Source organism: Streptopelia decaocto (assembly GCF_964273445.1).
Source record: "Streptopelia decaocto genome assembly, chromosome: 16".
Taxonomy (NCBI): domain Eukaryota; kingdom Metazoa; phylum Chordata; class Aves; order Columbiformes; family Columbidae; genus Streptopelia; species Streptopelia decaocto.
In genome coordinates this window covers 9,083,200-9,105,925 of record NC_138671.1, presented here as the reverse complement: position 1 = coordinate 9,105,925, position 22,726 = coordinate 9,083,200, and the positions used below count along the sequence as shown (strand labels likewise).

At 49.4% G+C, this 22,726-nt stretch overlaps 1 protein-coding gene across 1 annotated transcript in view; it reads right to left on the bottom strand.

Moving 5' to 3' along the window:
* Window positions 1–6,460: 6,460 nt before the first annotated feature.
* LOC309446885 (heparan sulfate glucosamine 3-O-sulfotransferase 3B1-like) overlaps window positions 6,461–22,726 on the bottom strand; it is a 38,560-nt gene continuing 22,294 nt past the window's right edge. The window contains exon 3 of the mRNA XM_082067068.1: window positions 6,461–7,414. Within this exon, the coding sequence (XP_081923194.1) occupies window positions 6,796–7,414 (619 nt within the window). The 3' untranslated portion in view covers window positions 6,461–6,795. The remainder of the gene's footprint in view (window positions 7,415–22,726) is intronic.

Below are 22,726 nucleotides of genomic sequence, written 5' to 3'. Positions count from 1 at the left end.
AGACATGAGTGATGGTGAGAAATAAATTATATTTGGCTGACATGACTTAATTAGTTGGAAACATGGTGCTTTCTTAAATGTTCTTTGGTGAAGCATTTAAGCTTTGGACACATAAATTCCCAGCTAAATAACCTAGATGTCAAAGCAGCCAGTTGCATCTTCTCTGCCAAGCCATTTTTTTGAGCATATTATTTCAAGACTTCATTCCTTTTTTTGGGGGGGGGGGATTTTGGTCGCTACACAGCACATAATTTCTAGCAAGAGCTCAATATCTGGATCCAGCTTTGTTCCTGAAGACAGCTGGTACCAGCGTCCTCCCCACTAGCTCCTGGTGGGATGGGGAAAAGTTCAAGCCAAGACAAATGGTGATGCCTTCATTGCTGCGAGCAGCTTGAATAACCAGTAATACTCAGCGCTGCAGCAGTGATTCCCATCGAGCACCTCAGAGGACTTAATGAGCATGAATTAAGTCTCACAATTATAGCTGACTGTATAAATAGTTGCAAATAATATTCCTGGAGGATGCTCTTCAGTTTGTAACTGAACTGTTGTAGTGACAGCGGATGGTTCTTGCAATCCTATTTGTAAGCCCCCAGAGGGAGATGGGAACTGTGAAGGCAGGATTTGAGATCTAAAGAACCTGCAGAACTGAATCCTGGTCTGCTGGAAAATCAGAGAAAGCAGCAGTGAACAGAGAAAACCATTTAGTGAGGAGAGTTTAGAAACAGTAAGATTAGCCAACCTACTATGTCTTCAGCACCAGTTGGTCCCTCTCAGTGAACTGGGGCGTAGGACTCTACAATGACTTGGAATGGGTGTTTTAATGGAACTAATTATTATCTACAAATAGGGGAAATCCTGATTAGCGGGCAGATCTGATGAGTTGCGATAGTCATGAGGTTTTACCCCAGCTGAAGGTACCAACACTAACATTTGACACAGGAATTCCTCCCTCCAATAAAGAAGCCATTAAACCAGGTGCTGAACACTTACCTCACAGAGAAATATTTGAATGATTTATAACTAATTAGTCAGTATTATTACTTTTTAAAATATATGCATTAGGAAAAGAGTTAACACCATGGTTCTTAACCACAGAGAGAAATTAGAGGATAATAAAGTTTAGCTTTAAATAAAGCTATGGACAGACAGATCTAGTGGCTAAGTAAGACTTTCGAATGGGAGGAAAAGTCACAACAACAAAAAACCTCAGGAAAAGAAGCAAATCACTTTGTGTTGCATTATTCTGGTAGTTAGGGAACTTTGTGCTGCTGACAGTCCCACTCTCAGCCATCTGTATAGCAGTCCCAAGGGAAAAAAATAATAATAATAATTTTTAAAAAAATCATATAATGATGTTTTCTTCCTGAAACCAGGCCCCAGGTAAAACTTTCAAGCTTCAAGGTTGTTTTAAATGCAATGTTTGGTCCAAACCCCAATAAACATGGAGCTACTTACCAAATACACCAACTTCTTCAATGGCATGGACTCAACTTGAAGCTTTACCAACACCTTTTTGCCTTCGCAGATCCTGCCCAGACCTTCCCCAAGTGCTTACAGGCTACACCAGCTCTTTCCTCCCTCATTTTAACCTTCCCTCACCCTCCTCAAAGAGGTCTCCACACTCTCCAGGTGCCACGTGGAGATGCTCACAGAGGCAGCCCCTTCACTTCCAGATGAATTGCTCCCTGCTTGCCCATCCCAGGTATCTGCATCCTTGCAAGGTGACACCCTTCTGCAATGTTTTCTTAGCATTGGACCCCAAGCATCTTCACTAGAAATGCCACATTGGTCTGCACAACCCAGAGACCTGGTTGGTTTTTAGATGAGCTCATCACCTTTCTTCCACCAACCTAGAGAAGAAGTAAGTCTACTTTAGTTATAAACATCATTAGCAGCAACCTTTCAACAGCTGCCTCAGCCTCACCTACCCCTTCATCAAACCATTCTCCTTCTTCAAGAGCTTCCTCCTCTAGCTGGAGTCCTCAGGGCTACCAAAACACCCTTCAGGCCACCTACTTCAGAGCAAACACTTCTCCGTATTCAAGATACAATTCTGTAACCACACAGATGCTTTTACTCTTATCTTCCAATTGCTCTTGCCAAAACAGCATCTGAGAACGGGGCTCAGCCCAAACCAAGTGGAGAAATACTCCCCACAAATGGGAAGATCCAACAGAGAGATGCAAAGGACAGTGTGGAGGCTGAACCCCCTTTCGCAGGGACCTTCCTTTTTCTCTGCAATACCCATCCCTCTGTGAAGGAAAAGCACCCACATTCTTACCTCCTGACAATTGAGTAGTTCGTATAAAATATGAGAATGAGGGACAGCATTCCCTGAGTTGAACTCAGGCCTGAGGTGCCCCCAGGGTTGACATCTGCTGGGGCATCGGTAGAGGAGCACCTGGTTTTGAATGCAATCAAGGTGAAGTGAGAACAAGGTAACAAGTTGTTCAACTCCATCCAGCTGAGGTCAGCTCTCAGCACATCCAGCTGGGCCACTCAAAAGCTACATGGGAATTTTAAAGTAAAATCTATGTATATATATTTTAAAAATGAGGCCCCTGTGGAGTTTGAGCATTGCCAGAGTGTGGGAGCAGCTAATCCCAATCCTGACAAGCTAGAGGTTTCCAGGTTGAACTCTTCCTAAATCGCTATATTAAATCTTGTACTTACTTCTTACTCCTTTTCTCGAAGGTCTCTGAAAAGTGAGCAATCCCACTCCCATCAATTACCCTGCACCTGATGCCAAACTTGCTAAGAAAAATTAAATTATTGTAATTCAGTTTAGTTAAGTGGCAATCGCTGCTTTATATAAATCTGTAATGCTCTTTAGGTGCTGCTTTGTAGAGCACTGGCGTGGGACTCTTCTGAATTTAATGATAATGAATTTTTATACCTTAAAAGTGCTGAGTGTGTAGGGAGCAAAAGCAACCGCTGGCCCCAAAGGTTGGGAGCGGCATCACCACCATAAGCGCACCACTTTTGGAAAGAAACTTGGACTGGAAAGGTTCCTCAGCACCAGCTGTAAAGGGCTGAATTTGTCCTCCAGCATCCTGCCTGCTGGCTCCAGCAGGAGGTTCTGGGCTTTGCCGTGGGGCCGGCGCAGCGGCGCGGACATCAATGGGGTGGATGTGCAAGTGTCGGGGGCAGCACCACCGAACCCACCTGGGGAGTCACCTCCACCTCCGCAGCGTTCAATGAATACAACCATGTCCATCGCTTGGTAAAATAGAGCTTTTATTTGTTCATACAAATAGTATGAATTATCAGAATTGTATTTTCCTAGAAACATCTCTGTGTAAAATTAATTTGTGTTGTACATACCACAAAATACTCGATTTACATTTTTTTATCAGATTTTCTTTTTCGTGTTTTTTTTTTCTGTGTGTTTCCTTCCATTTTGTTCTTTTTCTTACAAATCGGCTACCCTATAGTACCACATTACAGAAAACACATCACTAATACCTGTACTGCACTGCTGAATACAGGACTGAATGAAACTCAGCCATAAATTAATGTTACAATGTGAGGGCAGAAAAAGAACAACCCAAAACTTCTAGTCACAGCTCCAAGGCTAACTTCAAAAAAAAGGTGTTGTTTTAAATGATGACAATAACACTGATTCCAGTATTAGCAACCAGATATACACCACGGGGAATTCACCTTCATAGTCATGTTAGGTAAGGCCTTTGGATTAAGTCTAGTGCAGACTTCATTAAGAGGGATATTGAGCCAGGGCTAACAATTTGCTTAAGGTTAGAAGAGTTATTACTCACTCTCTGTATTTCTGCTCTCCAACAAGATTGCTTCATGAGAGCATTTTGCAGCAGGGCTTGATTATACAAATTAAGCCCACGCTCTGCTGTACAGCTGAGGAAGGCATTGGGATATTAAAAACTTGTTTCCCAGAAGGAAGACGTAGGGGATGTGAAATCTTCCGGCACTCACAAGCAGTTCTGAAGGGAACCGCAGGGATGGGAGCAACACAAGGTGGTGGATCCAGAGGGTTTCACTGCAGACGGACTCAGCTGGTGAAACCGCCTGGGGAAGCGGCACCATGGTGGCTGGAGCTTGCTCAAAGGCCAAGTGTAGAGGATGAGCTTCTTTCCATACGTTGCATAAGCTGGCTAGTAGGAAGACTGATGTTTTTGAGAAAAATCTTTTCCACCAGGAAGTATCTTCCTCTCCCTCCCACCCCTCAGCCCCTTCCCAACAGCAGCGGGTTTGGGATGGAGCAGACACGCTCAGGCATTTGTCACAGAACAGAGCCAGGGATCTGGCTGGAGCAAAAACCAAAGACCCCAAACATGAAGATCCAACCACCACTCGAGGTTTGCAGCTGCGTTTTGCAGAATGGGGGGTGGGTGACGTCTGTCAACCTGTGCCACCCACCCGCACTCCCAGCTGTGACCTCTGGAAGGGGGATGCTTCAATGTGAATCGTTGCTTCATTGCTAGAAATGGCTTAGGGCTAAAAGGAGAGGATTCGGTCAGCTTTCCCTTTTTGTAGGAAGATGTGGTTGAAGGTAAACCCCCAAGGGAGATTTGCATCCTGCTCACAGCAGCTCAGTCCTGATGTTATGCTCAGCATCTCCCTTTCCTCAAGGACACCCCAGCGTGCTGCACCCCACGTATGAACCCACACACACCTCACTGGCACTGACGGGGTGAGGGTCCCTAAATCCCTTTGGAGATGAGACACTGCTGAGCCAAGCCAAGAGCCCTTAGGTTCAAAGTGCTGAAGGGTGGCACTTCACCTGCAGATCCCTGCAGCAGACCCAGCAGTGGGTCTGCTCTTTCTTATATCCACCTGAGCAGGGCCAGATCAAGCCCCAGGGAGAGCAGCCCAGGCTCCAAAAAGCCTTTTTATCACCAAACAGTCACAGCAGGGAGCTATAAGGGGCAGGAAAGAAGCAAGGCAGCTGTGAAAGTAAAAGAAACATCTGGGAAATGCCACTGCATGTACCCCACCACAGCTGGGCATGGCTCAGCAATGTGGTGCCCAAAGCTGGTTTGCTATGGGGGACTGGGGAGAGGTGCAGGCACGCATTTACATAGGCAATGCATATGAAAATAGAGCATTAACTCAACTCACATACGCTCTGCCTGTTGGTGCATTTACTGTTTTTGCATTTTACTTATACCACCTGCTTTATGCAAGTACTCACACAGTACCATCAGATTTATCCAGCAAGATCCACACTCGGTGTAGTACATCATTTCAGTGCCTGCAGGCAAAAGGAGCATGGGTTTTTGTTGCCCAAAGACAATATAGCCCTTCTTCTGTTCAAAATTCAACGAGCAAATCACTTCTGCTACCACCTTGCTCTGAAAATGTTCCAGTTGAGCTAGCACAACCTCCAACACTAAAGACAGTAAAGATAAGGCATCGGACACACGTGGTATTTATCAAAACCTCCTGAGCACACAGAACATGGCTAGAGCTCTCAGGAGAGCCCCGCCAACTTGTCCTAATGCCCCAAAGCATGAGGTGAAGGATCTCCAGGCTATTGTACCTGGGTTGATGGATAAGAGCTCGCAGCTCCCTGTCCTGCCTGGCTGCCCCCCACACCCACCCAGGGCAACAGCCCAGCCCAAGCACAGCCCAGACTCCCCCCTGCTTTAATACACATTCATCCTCCTTGGCAAAGCAGCATTTCTTCCTGGCTCTAGGCAAACGCTGCTCCTTGGGATAGACCATGGAGGGGGTGTTGGACCAAAAAGTCATGGGAGTCAAGAGGGTCAAGGCTGATGTTCCCCAGTCCCGTGCACTGGGGGCTGCGGGGCTGGAGGCAGCACTGCCTGTGCTGTGTCCTGGGACACCCTCCACGCTGGGGAGGCCACCAAGCAGAGACCTGGGCTTTTCACATGGCTCCCTGGCTCTGCTGGCCTTTTGGGGGGTGGGTGCTGCTCCCCACGCTGCCAGCGCAGCCACCGGCACCCACAGAGCAAAGCATCCCGCGAGTCATTCAGACCAGCACCCAGCGTGTCACATACAGATACACGTATTTTCACATTTGTCCTGCAGTAAGGATTTAAAATGCATAGAGGGACCATGGGAAAAAGCCTCCTTGACAAAAGGCAAGAAGGAAAAGCACACTGAGGAGCCAGCTCTGCCCATGCAACAGGCTCTGCGGCTTCTCCGCTGGAAAACCAGCACGTTCCCCTGCGGCAGAGCTGAGAGCACGAGCTCTATGGCTTGGGGTTCCCTGCGCTGGTAAAACACGCTGCTGCTCAGCAGAGGTATGTGGGTTGTAGGGAGATGCCCAACCTCCCCCTACCCGCCCCAGAGAAACCCCCCGGGGCTGCGGGACTCACTGCAAGGCTGTGGGACGAGGGAGCACAACAGCGGAGCAGAGACTGGGACACCGGAATAGGGAAAGCAAGTGTTTATAAAGGCCAGATACCCGTAACAAAAATAAACTTGTGCTTTCCCTCCCCAACCCTCCCTTGCCACCCTCGCTTTTTTTTTGTTTTTGTTTTAAATACAAATTTTGTTTTAGGAAAAATGGAAGCACCATCTGTTACAAACCAAACCAATAAGAGGAGAAAATAGAAGGAGGGGGAAAAAAAATAAAGGAGAGACATTAGAATTAAACACCGTGGAATGTTAAACAGGTTACAGGCTACCGTTCTAGCCAGTGCGGTTAGGCAGCTTAGTGAATTAATTGCTTAGGAATTAAAAATAAATTATTATAAAATAGATTTCTGTACATTTTACATACATATATATCTCTTTATATATGCAAACCGTGCTGGGCAAGTAATTACAGGGGACTTTCCCACACCAGCTTCAGTCCCAGCCGAAGTCCTGCCCCGTCATCTGGTAGAACTTCATGTTGAAAGGCCGGTAGAAGTCCCGCAGTCTCTGCACCACCTCCTGGTCTATGTCGGGGTGGGTCCTGCCTTTCGTCTTCCCCAGGCAGTGGGGTTTGCTGCTGCCTTCTGCCTTCTTCAGGCAGGGGAAGCCCTTGGTTTTGTTGAAGTAGAAGTGTTTGTCGGTGATGATCCTCTTGAGGCCCAGAAAGTCCTGGACCCGGCCCAGCTCCCCCGCGGGGTCGCTGATCAGCCTCTCCCCGCTGACGAAGAGGATCTGCCCGATGGGGAAGTAGAGGAGCCAGTTCTCCAGGTGCTTGGCGTAGATGCCGATCTGGATGGCGCTCCACGAGGTGTCGATCAGGCCCGTAGTCCTGTTTTTGAAGGTCAGGCTCTCAAAGGTGGGGATATCGGGCTTCTTGGAGAGCGTCTGGGTATAGTCCGAGATGGCTCTGGTGACGGGGTCCCGCACCACCACGATGAGCTTTGTGCCCTTGGACATGGAGGAGATGCGGGCTGGGGCCTCCTTGGTGACAAAGTAGCTGGGGGTCTTCTCCATGGTGATCTGCCCCTCCAGGGTCCTGGGCATGAGGTCTCTGATGACAAAACACAGACACACAGGTCAGAACAGCAGGAACAAAAATATGCATATCCATATATATATAGATAGATGTTCACACATAGATATACAAGAATTCTTCTCCGTAAAATGCCTACACAGGCCATTCAGCTCGTATAGATAAATCTATTTTCCATTGATTTAGGGATTAGGAGGGGATTTATTATTAAAGGCCACTGTATTAGAAATCCAGCTGCGTAATCTCCCAGTTATCCATGAGTGGATTAGCCCGGCTACGCTCTGCATCAAGAGCTGCTGGTGGCATCTTCAGCACCTCCCAGCCCAGCACCCAAGGGACAACCTCTCCCCTCTGCTGTCACACAGGCCACAGCGGGTCAGGATACAGGTACAACCACGGAGAACACAACCTCAGCTCACGGGTACGACGCACCCTCACAAAACACCCTCGAAACCTAAAGCCTTCAGCGATTCCACCTCATTCCCTGGCTATTTCTAATTAACCACGTGGGCAAAAACTAGAGAGCTTGCAGAAATTATGGAAGCAGCATGAAGCAGGAAGAGTGATTTTTTCCTATAATTCACTAGGCAAGCCTAAATGTTTTAGACTATTTGCCAATTCTTTCCCTTTATAACCCAAAGGGACTAATTTGCTCTAGGTTCTGAGACCGTCAAAAAAAAGAAAAGCCAAGAAGGGAGTGAGCCACTAAATTAAAGCCATAAAACTTGATTAAGTTTTCAAAGCATCCACCCAGCACAGAGCAATAACCGGCCAGTGTGACCTGCGAGCCTCAAACAGCGTTTCCCTCAGACAAACGGCACTGCACACGGAGGCTGTTTGCTCCCCAATGGCCATGTCCTCCCTACCTTCTACAGCAAAGACCACCACAGGCTTCTGCAATTAAAAATGCCACTGATAATTTGTGCTAAGGCCAATGGTTGCCCCAGTTAAGAAGCAAATGGAAAAAATAAGATCCATCTGTTCTGAGGCCGAATAATAGGACCCCAGGAATCAGAGCTCTGATTGAATCAAAAATCATCGTGTGCCCATGAAAGCTGGTCAGTAGCTATTTATGCAACTACTATCTAGCTCACGCTGTACCTGGTATTTTACACCATCAGCTTCTGCACTAATTGCAGTGAGGTGTGCTGGGGTCTGACCATAAAGCCCCTTCTCCACAGACCCATGGTGGGAGATGTGGTGATGGACAAGCTGGACTGTGGAACAGCACCTTGTGGAAACCTCCGGCCATGCCCAAGGGTGGTGACAACCCCTAGGGCTGCGGTTTCAAGGCCACGCAAATGGAGTTTCACATGCAGATAAAAATCATGCTCATCTACCAGACACCTGGGGCACGAGCGCTTCTGGAAGTCAGGAGCCAGTGTGTGCCAAAAACCAGTAACCAAAATAGAACTCTGACTAATCCTTCACCTTTCTGGCCAGCTCCACAAACCTGTAACACCTTCACAGAAAGAGCCAGTCAATAACACTCAGCGAGCAACTCTTAAATCTATCGTGGGCTGATGTGGGTTTCGACAGCCTGCTTATTAAGTGATGTCTCTTTTTACAGCCACATTAAATCTGAGTTCTACATCCTGCGCTGGCCACCAACTGCTTTCTATCTTGATTTAAGAGGTTGGTTTCAATCCATGAAGTCCTTAACAGCCTGGGACCTGCTCGGGGAGGAGACTGCTGCCCAAGATGTGCTCAGGATGGTCCTGCTACACCAAAGCCCTTTGGCTCAGGTCAGGTCCATCAGATCGCTTGCTGTACGGGGCTCTGCACCTCAAGACTGACTTCTCCAAGACTACTACAGTCAGTATTTATCAGCCTCCTGGGAATGATGCAAGGCTTATTATTTTACTCCTTGCACAAGAGAGGCCTTGGGTAGGGCTGGGCTGTGAAGCAGGAGGAATTGCTGGGGGTGGAGGTGCTGAGTCAATTGATCTGGTTGGGAAACACAAGTTCCTAATTAGTGTTTCAACAAACACAGAGGAAAGCACCGTGCAAGTGGAAGAGAGCAAGGAGCAACTCTATCTAAGAGGCACCCACCGGGCTGGTGTCAGTCCCTTTGCAGACCAGTCAGCTCCCGAACCCACACTTTATTTGTGGCTGAGGACATTCAACGTCCAACAGAGCTGAGAACACTCAGTTCTCTGAAGGTCTAGCCCTCCAGAATTGTTATTTTTGAAGAGGACCTGAATTTTTGCTATGTGCAGAAATCCCAGCAAGAGAAGCAAGACTAGGCACACATTGACACTGCTCCTGCCCTCTGGTCCGTCAACACAGGTCTAAGATGAACAGAGCTAGAAATGGAGCCTTCAACCAAAGAACAAGAACAGAATCCACCAAAACCAGCCTTCAGGCCCTACGCCCAGCACTCTCTTCCTTCATCATACCCAGATAGGTGCCAGGCATAGCCCAGAACTAAAAGATCCTTGAGATTGTCTCAGACGCTGTCTTGTTTGGAAAGTGGCTGCATAAAAGCTAGACAGCAGCAAGTGACGCCAAATGTTGTGGCCCACGGATGTGGTTTGAACCTCTGACAGCATCACATCCAGGAAAGCAAAGTTTTATTGCATGGGCCTGTTGTGAGGAGCTTTCTCATGGTTTCCGTAGTCTCCCACAGAGGCACTATCCGTCATGCTGGCAGCCGGAGACAACGGAGCCCCAGGGACGGGAGGAACTGGTACGGTGGCTGGTGTGAACTCACACTGGTGGAAAAGTCACCAAGAAGCCTTTATTCCCATTCAAACCACAACTGCAGAAGGAAAACTTGGCACACGTATAGCATGGCAGCTCTGACACAACATGCTGGACATACATGTTGGTGGAAGTAGGACCAGGATCCAGATCTGAACACATCTGCTCCTGGGGCTGCGAGACAGCAAGGGCTGCACTAAACGAGAGCTGTTGCAGAGGGAGGGGAAAGAGGAGCTGAAATGGTCAGAAGAGCTGGAGCCACCATGCCCTGGCAGGATGCAACCCCTTGGGGCAAAAGTGACAGCAGAAACCCCATGTTCAGCACAATGTGGCATGCAGAGCTGAGCCTGGGGACAGCTCGTGACAGCTGTGGAGTCCTCTGTGTCCTTGGAAGCGTCAAAGACACGTTAGACACCTGGGCAGCTTCTGCCAGCGCTGTTTGGTGCAAGGTAAGAACGGCGGATGTTCAGCTACCACCGCTGTCCACATGGGAGAGGAAAGGGACATGACAAAGGGAGTCAGGCTGTGGGAAACAGGGAGCTGAGCTCGGACTAAAGCTGCTGCACTTGTCGGGACAGGGCTGGAAGGAGACACCACTGAGGGCTGTGGCGGATGCTGTAGTAGAAAATAAAGATAGTATGAAAAGCTTGGCAAGCAGTCACTCCTGCCTTGTTCTCCTCCTGCCTTCTGGCAACCTGGAGTTCAAAGACCTCTGGTGCCAGCACCTGCATCCAAATCATCCCATTTCATAGCAATTGTGAACTGTCTAAGCATTTCAAACCCATGAATACTTTTGGCCTTGAGAACATCCCACAGCAGAGAGTCCCAGCACCGAAGCGCTGCCTTCACCTCTCATTTGAACTTTCCCTGAGCATCCCTGCTTGGGAAGGCACCTGATTTCTGGGTGTGAAAGAGCAAAAGGAGGATGAGAAGCATCAGACTCCCAGCATCCCTCCCGGCAAAGCGCTGTGAGGGCTCAGCGATGCTCTGGGGTCCCGGTGAGAGGAGGGAGCTGCTGTGTGAGCACAGCGATGAATTTTCCAGCATAGCGATGAATTTTCCGCAGGCAGAGAGCAGAGCCCCTAACCCCGAGCTATTAACATGTCAAGTGGGACAGAGGAAAAGCTTTTCCTTTAATGAATATTTCCTCCGTGAATCCTGCACCCTTCGTAGGCGAAGTGATAGGCTTAGTCTAAAGATGGATTGGCCTACTTTACCTATTAACCACTTAGACTAATGTAATAAAGGCTCTCTTTATTCAAACAGCCCTAATCCCCAGCCCCACACAGCTCTGAAGCCTGGAATAAGAAGGGATGCTAAAATGAACTCCACCACGCTGCTGCTTGGAGAGGCACTGGGGGGGTTGATTTTGTATGTTTTTAAGTGCAAATTTCTCCAATGTGAAAACCGGACCCAGAGCGAGATAAATTTACAAAGTGGGGATGACAGGTGGCCACACGGTAATCCAATCCCGATGTCTAATGCCCTTTGTGGCAGCTTTTGTCTGCGCAGAGGGGCTCCGGGCTAATCTGCTGCCACGTCTCAAGGAGGAACGGCGAGGGGCCGGGGGGGCCAGCGGGACCCCCGCGACCTGTGCTATTTGCTGCAGGTAGGACAGAGCACATTACTGACTTTATCCGACGTCTGTCAGGGCCCCCACGCACCTCCTGCCATTCCCCAGCACCCACTGGGATAACCCGGGGTCTGGCGGAGCCCAAAGCCCCTCGGCGGGGCTCAGCCCAGGGGGTGCGGAGATGCCAGACCTGGCCGTCTGACCGCACGGAGGTCACCGTCAGGCTGTGACCCAGCACGCTCAGGTGCCAAACAGGAGTCCCAGAGCCAAGCGGATGATGATTTTCCCTTCCTGGGGAGGGTTTTGTGGCACTTGTATTCCTACCAAGAGCCACCCAGCATCACTTGGAGATGTTCTCCTCACCCCAGCATGCTCAAGAGCTCAGGTCCCACTGGTAAATGTTAAAATCTGGGCATCCCATGCCGCAGCGATAGCACCCTCCAGTCTCAAACCCCTCTGCTCCAGAACACCCCCTGAGCTGCTTCAGTTTCCCTCTGCAAGGGTGACAAAACTCTCCCAGAGGAGACAGAAAGCTGGGAGTAGAGTATTGGGGAAAGAAGAGGAGAATTAATACGATCAGGATAAAATGCTGTAGTGTCGGGATGCAGCTATGAGATGCAGAGCAGGGAGCGCTCACAGCAGTCCCTGTGGCAGCTCTGCCAGCACATACAGCAAGAATTGCCTTTCATGCAAGTATTTCTAGGCCTTTCCCCACACAGCTGTTCCTTATAAGCAAGGAAAATAGGAGGAAGGGTAGAAAAAGCAAGTCAAACTGTTTTGGACTATTTTAGACATCGGCCACATCCATGCCAAGTTCAGACCTGTAATCCAGAACCATTTGCTTTGCCGCCCAGCCGTGCCCAAGCACAGCATCTCACCTATTTCTGCACAGTTGCTACCCAAATTCCTGCCTGGTGTTTCAAGAAAACAAAAAGTGATTTCTTCCCAGAAAACCAAATTTGGTAACTTGACTGTTTCTGGGGAAAGTGCCCCCAAATCCTCCCAAAAGGCCGTCTCAGAAACCACACAGATCAGACTGAAAGCTTACGGTGAGAAGGTGAACAGAAATGGATAAAGTAGGCACAAAAGCTCTTCTCCCACCCTGGAGGAGATCGATTTTTAGCCTCCAGAGTCATGACAGAGTTTGGAAACCCAAGGTGACAACAAGCCCAGGCAGCACGAGCCAGAATGTGGTACAATTTGGTGCACGTGATGAATTTGTCAGGACTTTTGCTGCATTTCTAAATTGCAGGTTTGAAAGCAAATAAACCCGCTGTTACCAGATTGGAAAAGCTGTAAAGAAAACAAACGCAGAAGATGAGGCTGGTTGAAACCTTGTCCCCTCCCATGCTGATGCTCTCCTGCCCTGTCCCTGTCCCCAGCGGTGGTTTGGTCCCCTGTCTCCATCCCAGCCCAGTCCCGCTCAGGGTCCCGCCAAAGGACTTGTTTCAAACCACAGTCTGTCCATTCGCTGCCTTAAACACACTTTTCGGGAGGGTTTATTGCTGTTCCCACCCTGCATAGCCCATTCTCATTTTAAATTCCCCTGCTTCCTCCTCTCCTCCCCCACCACAGTAATTAAATTTAGGCCAAGCGAGCTAAATCTAGTATCTTGAAAAAGAGCCGTAGACACCCAGGGAAGGACGGGGGTGGCATCTCCACTGCTGGCAGCTTTCCCTTCCAGCCCACCCGCTCTGCCAAGGCGATTCCCAGTTGTTCCCAGTCTCCGAGACAGCACGTTGCTGTCAGGAAGCAGGAAAAACATACAGTGGTGATCAGAGCAGGATGGAAACCACGCACTTGCAGCCCCACACCAGCACCAGACCGTGAGCAAGAGCTCTCCAGCGCTCTGGGACACACAAACCCAGAGCATCACCCGCTCAGCTGCCAAGGCCACCACACCAGACCCGTCCTGCCCCCACCCTCCGTGGGACTGATCACAAAATCATCCAATCTCAGAAATATTCCTTAAAAGCAAAAAGCTGACAAGCCCTGGGAAAGACTGTTGAAGTTATAAAGTGTTTTAATTACATCACGGAGCCGCCAGCAGCAACGAGGTCAACTGGCTTCAGAATTACCCGCTTGGCTTCGATTCTGCTTTCTGGTGGCAGCAGGAAGATGAAGAAGGAAGAAGAAACACAGAGAGAAGAGGCAATAGCAAATTCCTCTTTGGGCTGAGAGCACTTGCTGGTTTATTATTTGATATATCACATTTTTCTTACCAAAATTTCCCTCGGCCCAGGCTGCCGTTGCACCAAGGACCCGTACGGTAGCACACAGCCTCTCCTCTTTGTATGACCAGCAGTAACAGCAACATGTGCACCTTTGTCTGGAGTGGGAACCCGTTGTTTGGGTTGGCAAATTATACAACAATAAAAGGGAACGGCTGGGAACCAGCCTCGGCCTTTTTGAAACGGGTGTAACCTTATCCAGCTCTGTCAAACACTCGCCACGACGTTTACACGAACCAGATGATGGGAATTAATGAACTTTGGGGGTGAGGAAGGGGTAGGTAAAGGAGGAGGGCAAGGGGGACAAAAATACATGGGCCTGAAAGTAATGTTTTTCTCACTCTCCTTGCTCCCTGCCCCCAGAGCTACCAAGTGCCCTTAACCTGTTGGGAAGTTTGGGGATTAAAGGAGGGAGAGGAGGGTAACAGCGTGTCAAGGCTCCTCATTGTGAAGCTGCTCCAGGACTTTGATGGGGCCAAAGAGCTGGTGGCCACAGGTGGCATCACCACATACACCATGGGAACAGGCTCTGGCCTGGCTGTCGAGTCTGAGCTAAGTCCCTTTGATGCAGATAAAAAAATCCCATCAAAGGCTGGGGGGAGCGGGGAGATGTGGGGCATCGGCAGATGGTCCTTTCGTCCCCACTTCATGCAGGCAGAGCCGGGTTGTGCCCAACAGCTCTGGCAGATCAAAGCAAGAAGTGCCTTGAAGAGGGGACAACGGCTGCTGCAGTCACAAGGGGATGGGTATTTTTGCGGATTTTTATTTTTGTAAAGGATTTTATCCAGCTCCTCCAAAGTGACTGCATTGAGATGGATCTAGGAGCCACCGCAGAGGCTTGACCATCCCCAGGCTGCAGGTGAGGGACACGGGGAGCTTTGCCAGGCCACAGCGCTGAGCAAACAGTTTGCAATGGCATCTGAGCACCCGCCGTGGACAAAGCAGGGCCTGATCCATGCAGAAAACCTGAAGAGAACAGCAATGGGTGTGATGAGCTGAACCAGCCTCTGCCCCAGCCCAAACCTTCCTCCCTCCCAGATGCCTCGCGGGTTTAAGTGGTTTAATTAGAAGCACAGGCTCATAACCCAGATAATGACATGTTATCTCTCGCAGGGCTGCTGCCTTGTATAAGTGCCATATATGGTTCACTATATAGCTGCAGCCTACAGGGGAGGAATAACTCATAGCAGCAGAAAACCTTGATGGGAGACTCATCCGCATGGAGTTTGTGCTTTTATGAGAGAGCATAATAAAGAGGTCAAAGAGCCACAAAGACTCATTTGAGACTGACGGGCGATCACTCCTGGTCCACGTCCATCCTTGGTGATGGATGCAAAGGCATGAAGTTGTTCTTGGAGGCAGGTGGTAAAGCGACCCCCTTCCCAGCCCTGAGCTGATGCTCCGTGCTGGCAGCCTTTGGGAGGCAGGGCTCAAGGGGATGGGACCAGCCTGGAAGCTTTGGAGAAATGCATCCTGCTTGCAGATGCTCATGTGGATACACCCATAGTGTTCAGCCCTCTACTCCAAGCGAAAGCTCCTGCAGCCCAGCGATCTCCAGCCCCAGCCACAGGAGGACTCAGGCACAGCAATAATGGGGCAAACAGCACCCCCTGCTCCCCACTGCTCTCCCAGCCTCCATCCAAATTCAGCTCAGGGGCTTTCCTGGTGCTGATGCAGTTTGTCCACCTAATAACCCTCTATGGAATTCTCTTCCAGCCCCTTGTCCAGGTTTCTCCTTAACCCACGCAGACCTTCCATGTGCCCAGCCTGACCTGGGTCCTCGCTTTGCCTGTTGAGCACCAGCTCCTGGCCTCGTGCCACAGCCCCAGTCCGTGCACCATGACACCACCCTGACCCTCCCTCTATCTCCAGCTCTGGCTTTGTAGAGTACCATATCTTCCCCAAAACATCTCTTTGCCAGGCTCAGGTCTCCCAGCCTGCTTGGTCATTCCTCAAACAGTAATTCCTCCAACTCTAAAGAACAAGCCCAAAACGTCGCCATCGACACCAGGACTCCTGTACCAACTTGTTTCAAGGCTGCGGAGATGTGGGACTTTCTTTGGACTAGGAAGGTCCAAACTTCCAATTATTTTCTCCCTTCTTCCCCCCGCAACAGCCTGAGATGTTACAACTGCTCAGCAAGAACCTTCCCTCCTCCTTTGCTGGAGTCAGGCAAGATATTCATCAACTTCAGCAGTTCATTATAAAGACCATCCTCTTTATGTAAACACCGATCCTCTTTCTGTCCTCCATCATACTTAAAAGCTCTGAACTTCCACTAAATAATTATCTTCACCGAAGGGAGAGGGGCAGCACTTTACATCTCAAAGGGCTGCTTTGGAGGGATTTACAATAATTTAAGATGAAGTGGTAAATATTCTATTCATTCCAGTTCATCTCCAGTAATAATTATAATCCTATTAGCAAGGTCCCAAGAAAGTGATTGCATTATCATCTAGCGAGCATCTATGTGGCTTTCTTGGAGGGGTGGGACAGGGGAGGCCATATAGGCAAGTGAAGAAGTAAAAGCAACAAAAGATGCGATTGCCAGCACTTCCCCTCCCCCAGAAGGATTTGGTCTCCATTGTCCCGATGCTTCAATAGTGCTCTACTCTGAAAATAAGAGCTTTTGAGCGCAGTAAGGGGGTGGGGCCGAAATGAGCATCTTATTCCTCTCGGTCACCCCCGGGTTCCCTTTCATGGCTGCGGGTCCCCCGGTGCGGCTCCGGCCCACAAAGAGCACACGTTGCTGTTCCTGCGGGCGCGGGGGCCGGGAGCAGCGCCGCGATTAAAAACTAATTGCTGTTTATGGGTGAGTTCTTTAGAATATCACCCAGCATCACCGGACTTCACTGCCCACCGGTCAAGTCATGTGAGATTACTCTAATCTGTCCCCATGTCCCCAAAAAAGGGAAAATAAAGACCTCTTGTTTCAAAGCAGAGCAGGGAGGGGGCAGTTCTGTGAAACTCATGATTTAAAACGGGTGGGGGAAGAAAAACCCAACAAATCCTAAACCCAGCAGGAAACATGACTGAGCTAACTGGCAAACCGGGACTAAACACTTTTATTCCAGCAGATTGCGGGGCCAACTGTCTCCGCCAAACCGTGTATTTTACTCCTGCACCATCTCACCACTTAGTACACCCCGTGGGAGTGTTTCACTGGAATTTACCCCTGTGGCTGCACCAGTGTCGTGTCCCTCCCTCTCTTTGGCACCTGAAGGCCACCAGTGAGTCCTCACCACCTCCACCTCGGCTCCGCTCACCCTGGCTCTAAGTCAGCAGCTACCCCAGGGTTGCGCTGGTGCGGGTCTGGAATGAGCAAAGATCACTTTCACGGTGTCCAAGAGTTTATTGCAAAGCAGTAGAAACATTTTTCTCTATAAATTAAACAGACAACAGCCTGAAAGGGAGGAAAGAGGAAGAATTTTAGGCATTTGCAGCGATTTCAGTGCTCACAACTCACTCCTGGGGAAAAATAAATTCTCCGTGCCGCCTCTTACTTTATCGCAACCAGAAGGACCAGACATTTCTCTTTCCTCAAAAATTTATAGCCTTGCATTAATGTTATGTGTACTAAGCTCCTGCTACACAAAGATTTGGTGGATCCACTTACGGATTCATTGCAAGATGAAGCTCTTGCTCTTGGAGCCTCTTAGAGAGATTGCTGGTTTAACACATCCTTGTACCAGAGATGTTACTAATTGAACTCGGCTTTACCTCGGTAGCACTGATCCTGCCCTTTGTGGGAAGCTGGAACTAGTGCCTGCTGAGCCTGGACTGGCTCAGCACCTGCAAGCACAGAAGGAATGTCCCCATCCAGATAAAAAGGCAAAGCCTGAGAGTCAGGGTCTGGAGTTACCAGCTAAACTGTAGAAAGCAATAAAAAAAAGGCAAAAACCAAGATATGGATTTTGCAAGGCTTTTGCTAACTTGGAGTAGGCTTATGCAAAGGAAGCCTGGCTTGGAAAAGGCTTAAAAGCAGATACATCATAGCTGGTGGGACATCCAAAACACATCCAGGGGACAGAAACGTCCCCTGCAGCGGAAGATGTGTGGCCAACACGGTTGTCACTTGGCTTCAACCAGCCCCGGAGACCCCGATCTCAGGGGTTTGGTTTCAGCTCCAGCTGGAGAACAAACAGGCTGTTCCCACAGCTCCCATCACAAAACCACCACTTGCTGTCACCTCTCTTGCCACACAGCAGCAACTTGGCCGCATCCAAGCCAAGTTAAAACCCCACAGGCACTGCTACTTATCGGTCTTTTGGACACCTCCTCCTCATAGGTCTTAGGAAAATGCCTCCTTGCAGCAAAGGGAGCAACCTCCATCGGGTTAAACCCCATGGACATGGGGATCTGGGATTCAGGGGAGGCAGAAGCGGGCGTTGAGGTGCACAGAGCCGGCACTGCAGACTGCATGCAGCTTACCAGCTTTCAGCTGGTGTCCCAGAAGCACCAGATACTTCAGGAATGAGATGTCCAAACCAAGTAGCATCATGACTCCGCCAAGAGCCAAAGCACCCGTTGCTGTACGAGGAGCAGAGCATCCTCCCAGCTCCCCTGAAGGGACGTGCCGCAGGGCTGGACCCTGCACGGGACACCCATGACCTGTCACACCAGGTCACCCCAGGGCTCCTGCCCCCAGCCAGGACCCCAGGAGGTGGCATTCCTGATCTAGGTAGCCCCTGACTGGGTCCATACAGTTTATATGGATATTGATTTTTACGGCACATACTTTCTGGTTAAGTAAGCACGCAGTGACCGTCACAGCAGCCTCTCTCTAACCACCAAAAGCAGCTGGACATGGGTGGCTGATCCCAGTACATCAAGGCTGAACAGGCAGAAATACCTGACAAATTTCCACCCAGGACAGGACTAGAAGGAGATGAAGTTCAGCACCCCTTCCCACACTGACCCTCTTCCTTGGGGTACTGCCAAGCCAACACATTTCACCTGCTCCAATTTTGCTAGAAGGGGGAAGAAAAAGAAAAGACAAACAAACAAAACCACACACACACACAATATTAAACAAACAAACCCCACACAACCAACGACCCACAAACCAAAGAGCCAACTCCAAACCAAATGTTGCACAAGTCGACACCCAGCAAACAAAACTGACCCAGTGAGATACGGGCAGGACCACGTTCCCCTATTGCCACATTCATAAATCACAGCTCTGCTGAGAGCTTTTTTGTGTTTTCCCCAACACAGAAATTAATGCCCTGATCTGTGTGCTTGCGCGGGCAGGTAACAAGCCCTGCTGATAACGGCGCCTTTTGTTAAACACCCGCATGAGCAAACCAGAGTTTGCACAAGGAGGGCTTTGCTTGCCACCTTGACACACACTTTGCCTAATCAAGCCCAGCCTTTCTGCGCTGGGGCTTTACAGCTGTGATTAGAGGAAAAAGCCTCCCGATAAGCCTCGGAGCCCATTTCTGCCCTGAGCAACACCACAGCTCGCACCCCTCGGTTCATAGCTGATGAAGGGAAAGCATCCCCGGCGACCTGTCTGTCCTTGGGGTAAGACATGCCAAAGCGGGGCTTAAACCACCATGCTGGGTTAAGAACCCCAAAAGGGTCTGATGCCAGTGGCAGCTGTGTGATAACTCTGCTCCTGCTCCTCTTCCTCACCATGGGGACAGCAAGGCAGGGAGTGGAGCGAGGAAAATGCTTTATTCACACAGCAGCACTTTCCTCCAAGCACCACGAGTCCTCAGAGCATCTCCCATGTGATGACTGAGCTGAAGCCCGTTAGCTCCTCGGCAGCACGTGGGAAAGGAGCTCTCGGGGCGCCAGGGTCAGGGCTGGCTTGAAACAAGCCTTGAGGCAGATTTACATCTACAAGTCTTTAAAAGAGGCATGTGTGATTGCCAAGAATCCACCTTCTGCACCTAAAGGGATCCTATGGGCATCCAGCACCACCTGAACAGCAGAGACCTCCAAAACAACAGCTCAAAAAAGCAGCCAGCTTTGCATTCTCACTGTGGATAAAAGAAAGTTATGATTTTTTTCTGCCCTTTTTGATAATGCGTTTGCATTTCTAACACAAGCCAAGTGATATTGGTGAGCTGCTGCCAAACTGCAGCTGCATGAGTCCACCTTCAGCAACAACCAAACCAGCCACATAACCGTGCAGCACTGAGATTCCTGCTCGAGCACCTTAAAGAGAAGGGGACACCTCCTTGGACCATCGGAGGACAGGTCACCTTCCTGGTGGCCAGTCATGGCAGTGAAGAACAAACTCAGAGAAGGACCAGAGGTGTGGGAAGGTGCCCAGCCAAGTGTGCCCCGTACTCGCCAGCTGGCTGCTCATTGACCTGAGCATCCCATCGAGTTGGCCAAGAATTTAAAACTGGTTTAGCCTTTATTCCAAGCTGAGCCACTCGATTTAATTCTGAAGGTCTCCTGCTTCCTTCCCAGCAAGGGAGGGGTGGCACCAACCTCAATTCAGATGGGTGGCAATCTGGACACCGGCCCGGTCAGCATGTCTCCTGTTGGGATGAGCTATATTTGCCGCCCACTGGAACAAAAGGCCTGGCAAACTAATACACCGGTGATCCTCTCAGTACTGATCCCTAAATGCATTTTAACACAAATGGGATTGTCACCTCAACTCATTTGTTAATGGATTTGTGATTTACACTCATAAAGGAGTAGCACTGGAAATGAAGATCGCTCCATGGTAAACAGACCAGGGCAGTGAGTGAGACACATTTGTCTAGAACAGGATTTTTTCCCCAACATCTCCAATCAGGCCAGGACGAACCTCCTGAGTTTCTCCTCACTGTTTTTACACCCTGGGCCCCCCCAACATCAAAGACAGAAAACAAAATTAAGTTCCAAGACAAAAAAGCAGCATGCACATTGAGGCAATCGAGCTATGGGTTCATGGTGCCACCACGTCCCAAAGTGGGTCCCCAGTGATGCTGCAGGACTCAGGGTAGAGCAGAAAGAACCAAACCAGCCTTGTGAAGGAGTGAAACTCCCAGCAAAGGAGGGCGACAGGCACCAATTTGGGAAACATGAAGGAGCAGGTCTGTCTGCAGACTCCCCTCCCAGCTCGGTCATTACGTGGGATCATGACGTGGTCATGACCAGTCAACGAAATCCAGTCAAGAGCTCTTTAGAGAGCAGGCTCGGCTGGTGGAGATGCTCTGCTGCAAGTACCACAGATGCAAAGCACGGCTTCTAATGAAAAAGGTATTCAGGTAATTAGAGACTTCACATCACCATACCAATGATTTGACATAGTCCAGCACACTCAGGCTGTATTTAAGAGGGCTCTCCATGTTTGTTTTCCACTTCCAACTACTTGGGTTGTCTTTGTAACCCTGCCCACCACTTTACACCTCACAGGCTGCCACGGCAGGTCCACAGCAGCAACCAGAAAGGACCTCTTGGAGCAAAATTACACGTGCCAAAACCCAGCACCGACCCTTCAGCATCCCACCCTGTTTCCATCGCCAGTCAATTTCCTTCCAGAGTCACCGACAGGATGGAATTATCCTGTAGAATTACCCCAGAATCCTTCAAGTCCTTCCACATAAAGAGCACAGTGGGCTGGTCTGCTGAGGCCTTGGAGCACAACCCAAGTGAAATGACTTTTCCCTGAACACCGAGGGCTCTGAATGAGATCTATTGTTATTCAGATGAAACCAAGTGTCAGATTAACAAATCAATGGGCATAAGAGATATAAAATGGGTTACCATTGAAGCCTTTCAAATACCCAAACATATGGATGAACCAAATGTGAACTGTAATTGACTCACGCGCACCTTTGATCTCTACACCCTTGGGTTCCCAAAGAGACAGCCTGGCCTCCTCTGACCCGGACTGAACCCATTCAGGACTCCATTGTGAGCCCTCAACAAAGTCTTTTCTCTCTGCCTCCATCTCCTGGATGTAGATACAGCCTGGCACTTGGAGACAAGCCGGCTCTGCCTCGGAGAGCCAGGGAGCTGGACAACCCAAGTTACCCTAACACAACGTCTCACACGGAGCCCATCAGCCCTGGCCAGCTCTTCCCACCAGCCCTGTCCCCAGTGGTGGCCCTCAGTCAACTGGACATGCACAAGGACATGATCAAGGAAGCCACAGAAGAGGCCCTGGGCAGTGCTGACACTCACTCCTGCAGTACTCCCAGAGCCAGCCATGGGGTCTGTTCGGTTTTCCAAGGACTTCGCTGGGCAAAGCCAAGGATCAGGCTTTGCTGATGGGTTTGTGGCATGCACGTGCCCTGACTGCAAAAAACAAGACTGACCTAGAAGTGCTGAAAGCTGCTCTGCTCTTCTCCAACTGCCTCAACAGCACATGTCACCTGTGCTTGATTAGGAAACACAATTTTTTATTTTCTGGGCATATTTCTTCACCTATATTAAAAGTAACCTCGACTTTAAATGTTATCCCTAAATTTTTACTTTTGGAGTTTGGAGTGAGTTTTGACCAGTTTTAGACAGGTGTGAGGAACAGAAAAAAGGAGCATAATTTTTTGATACCACGCAAATCTCAACTCCACAGGAGTCACAAACAAGCATCTGTTTGAGTTTAGTTTCAAGCCTCATCAACAAACTAAGTTCCTGTAGCTCTTTCAGGAAACCCAGCCTGGGTTATTCTTCGACTTCCATGCTGCAAACCCTACACAACTGTGCTTTCTGTGGAGGTTTTAACCCCACACTGAGGTTTCCCCACTGAGGTTTCCCCACCACCATGGTGAGGAACAAATTATGCAGTTCAGCTTTTGCTGTATTGAGCCTCAAAGCAACAGGAGCCTTGAAACACCTGTTGATAAAGACAAATCCCAGTAGCTATTCCCAGCA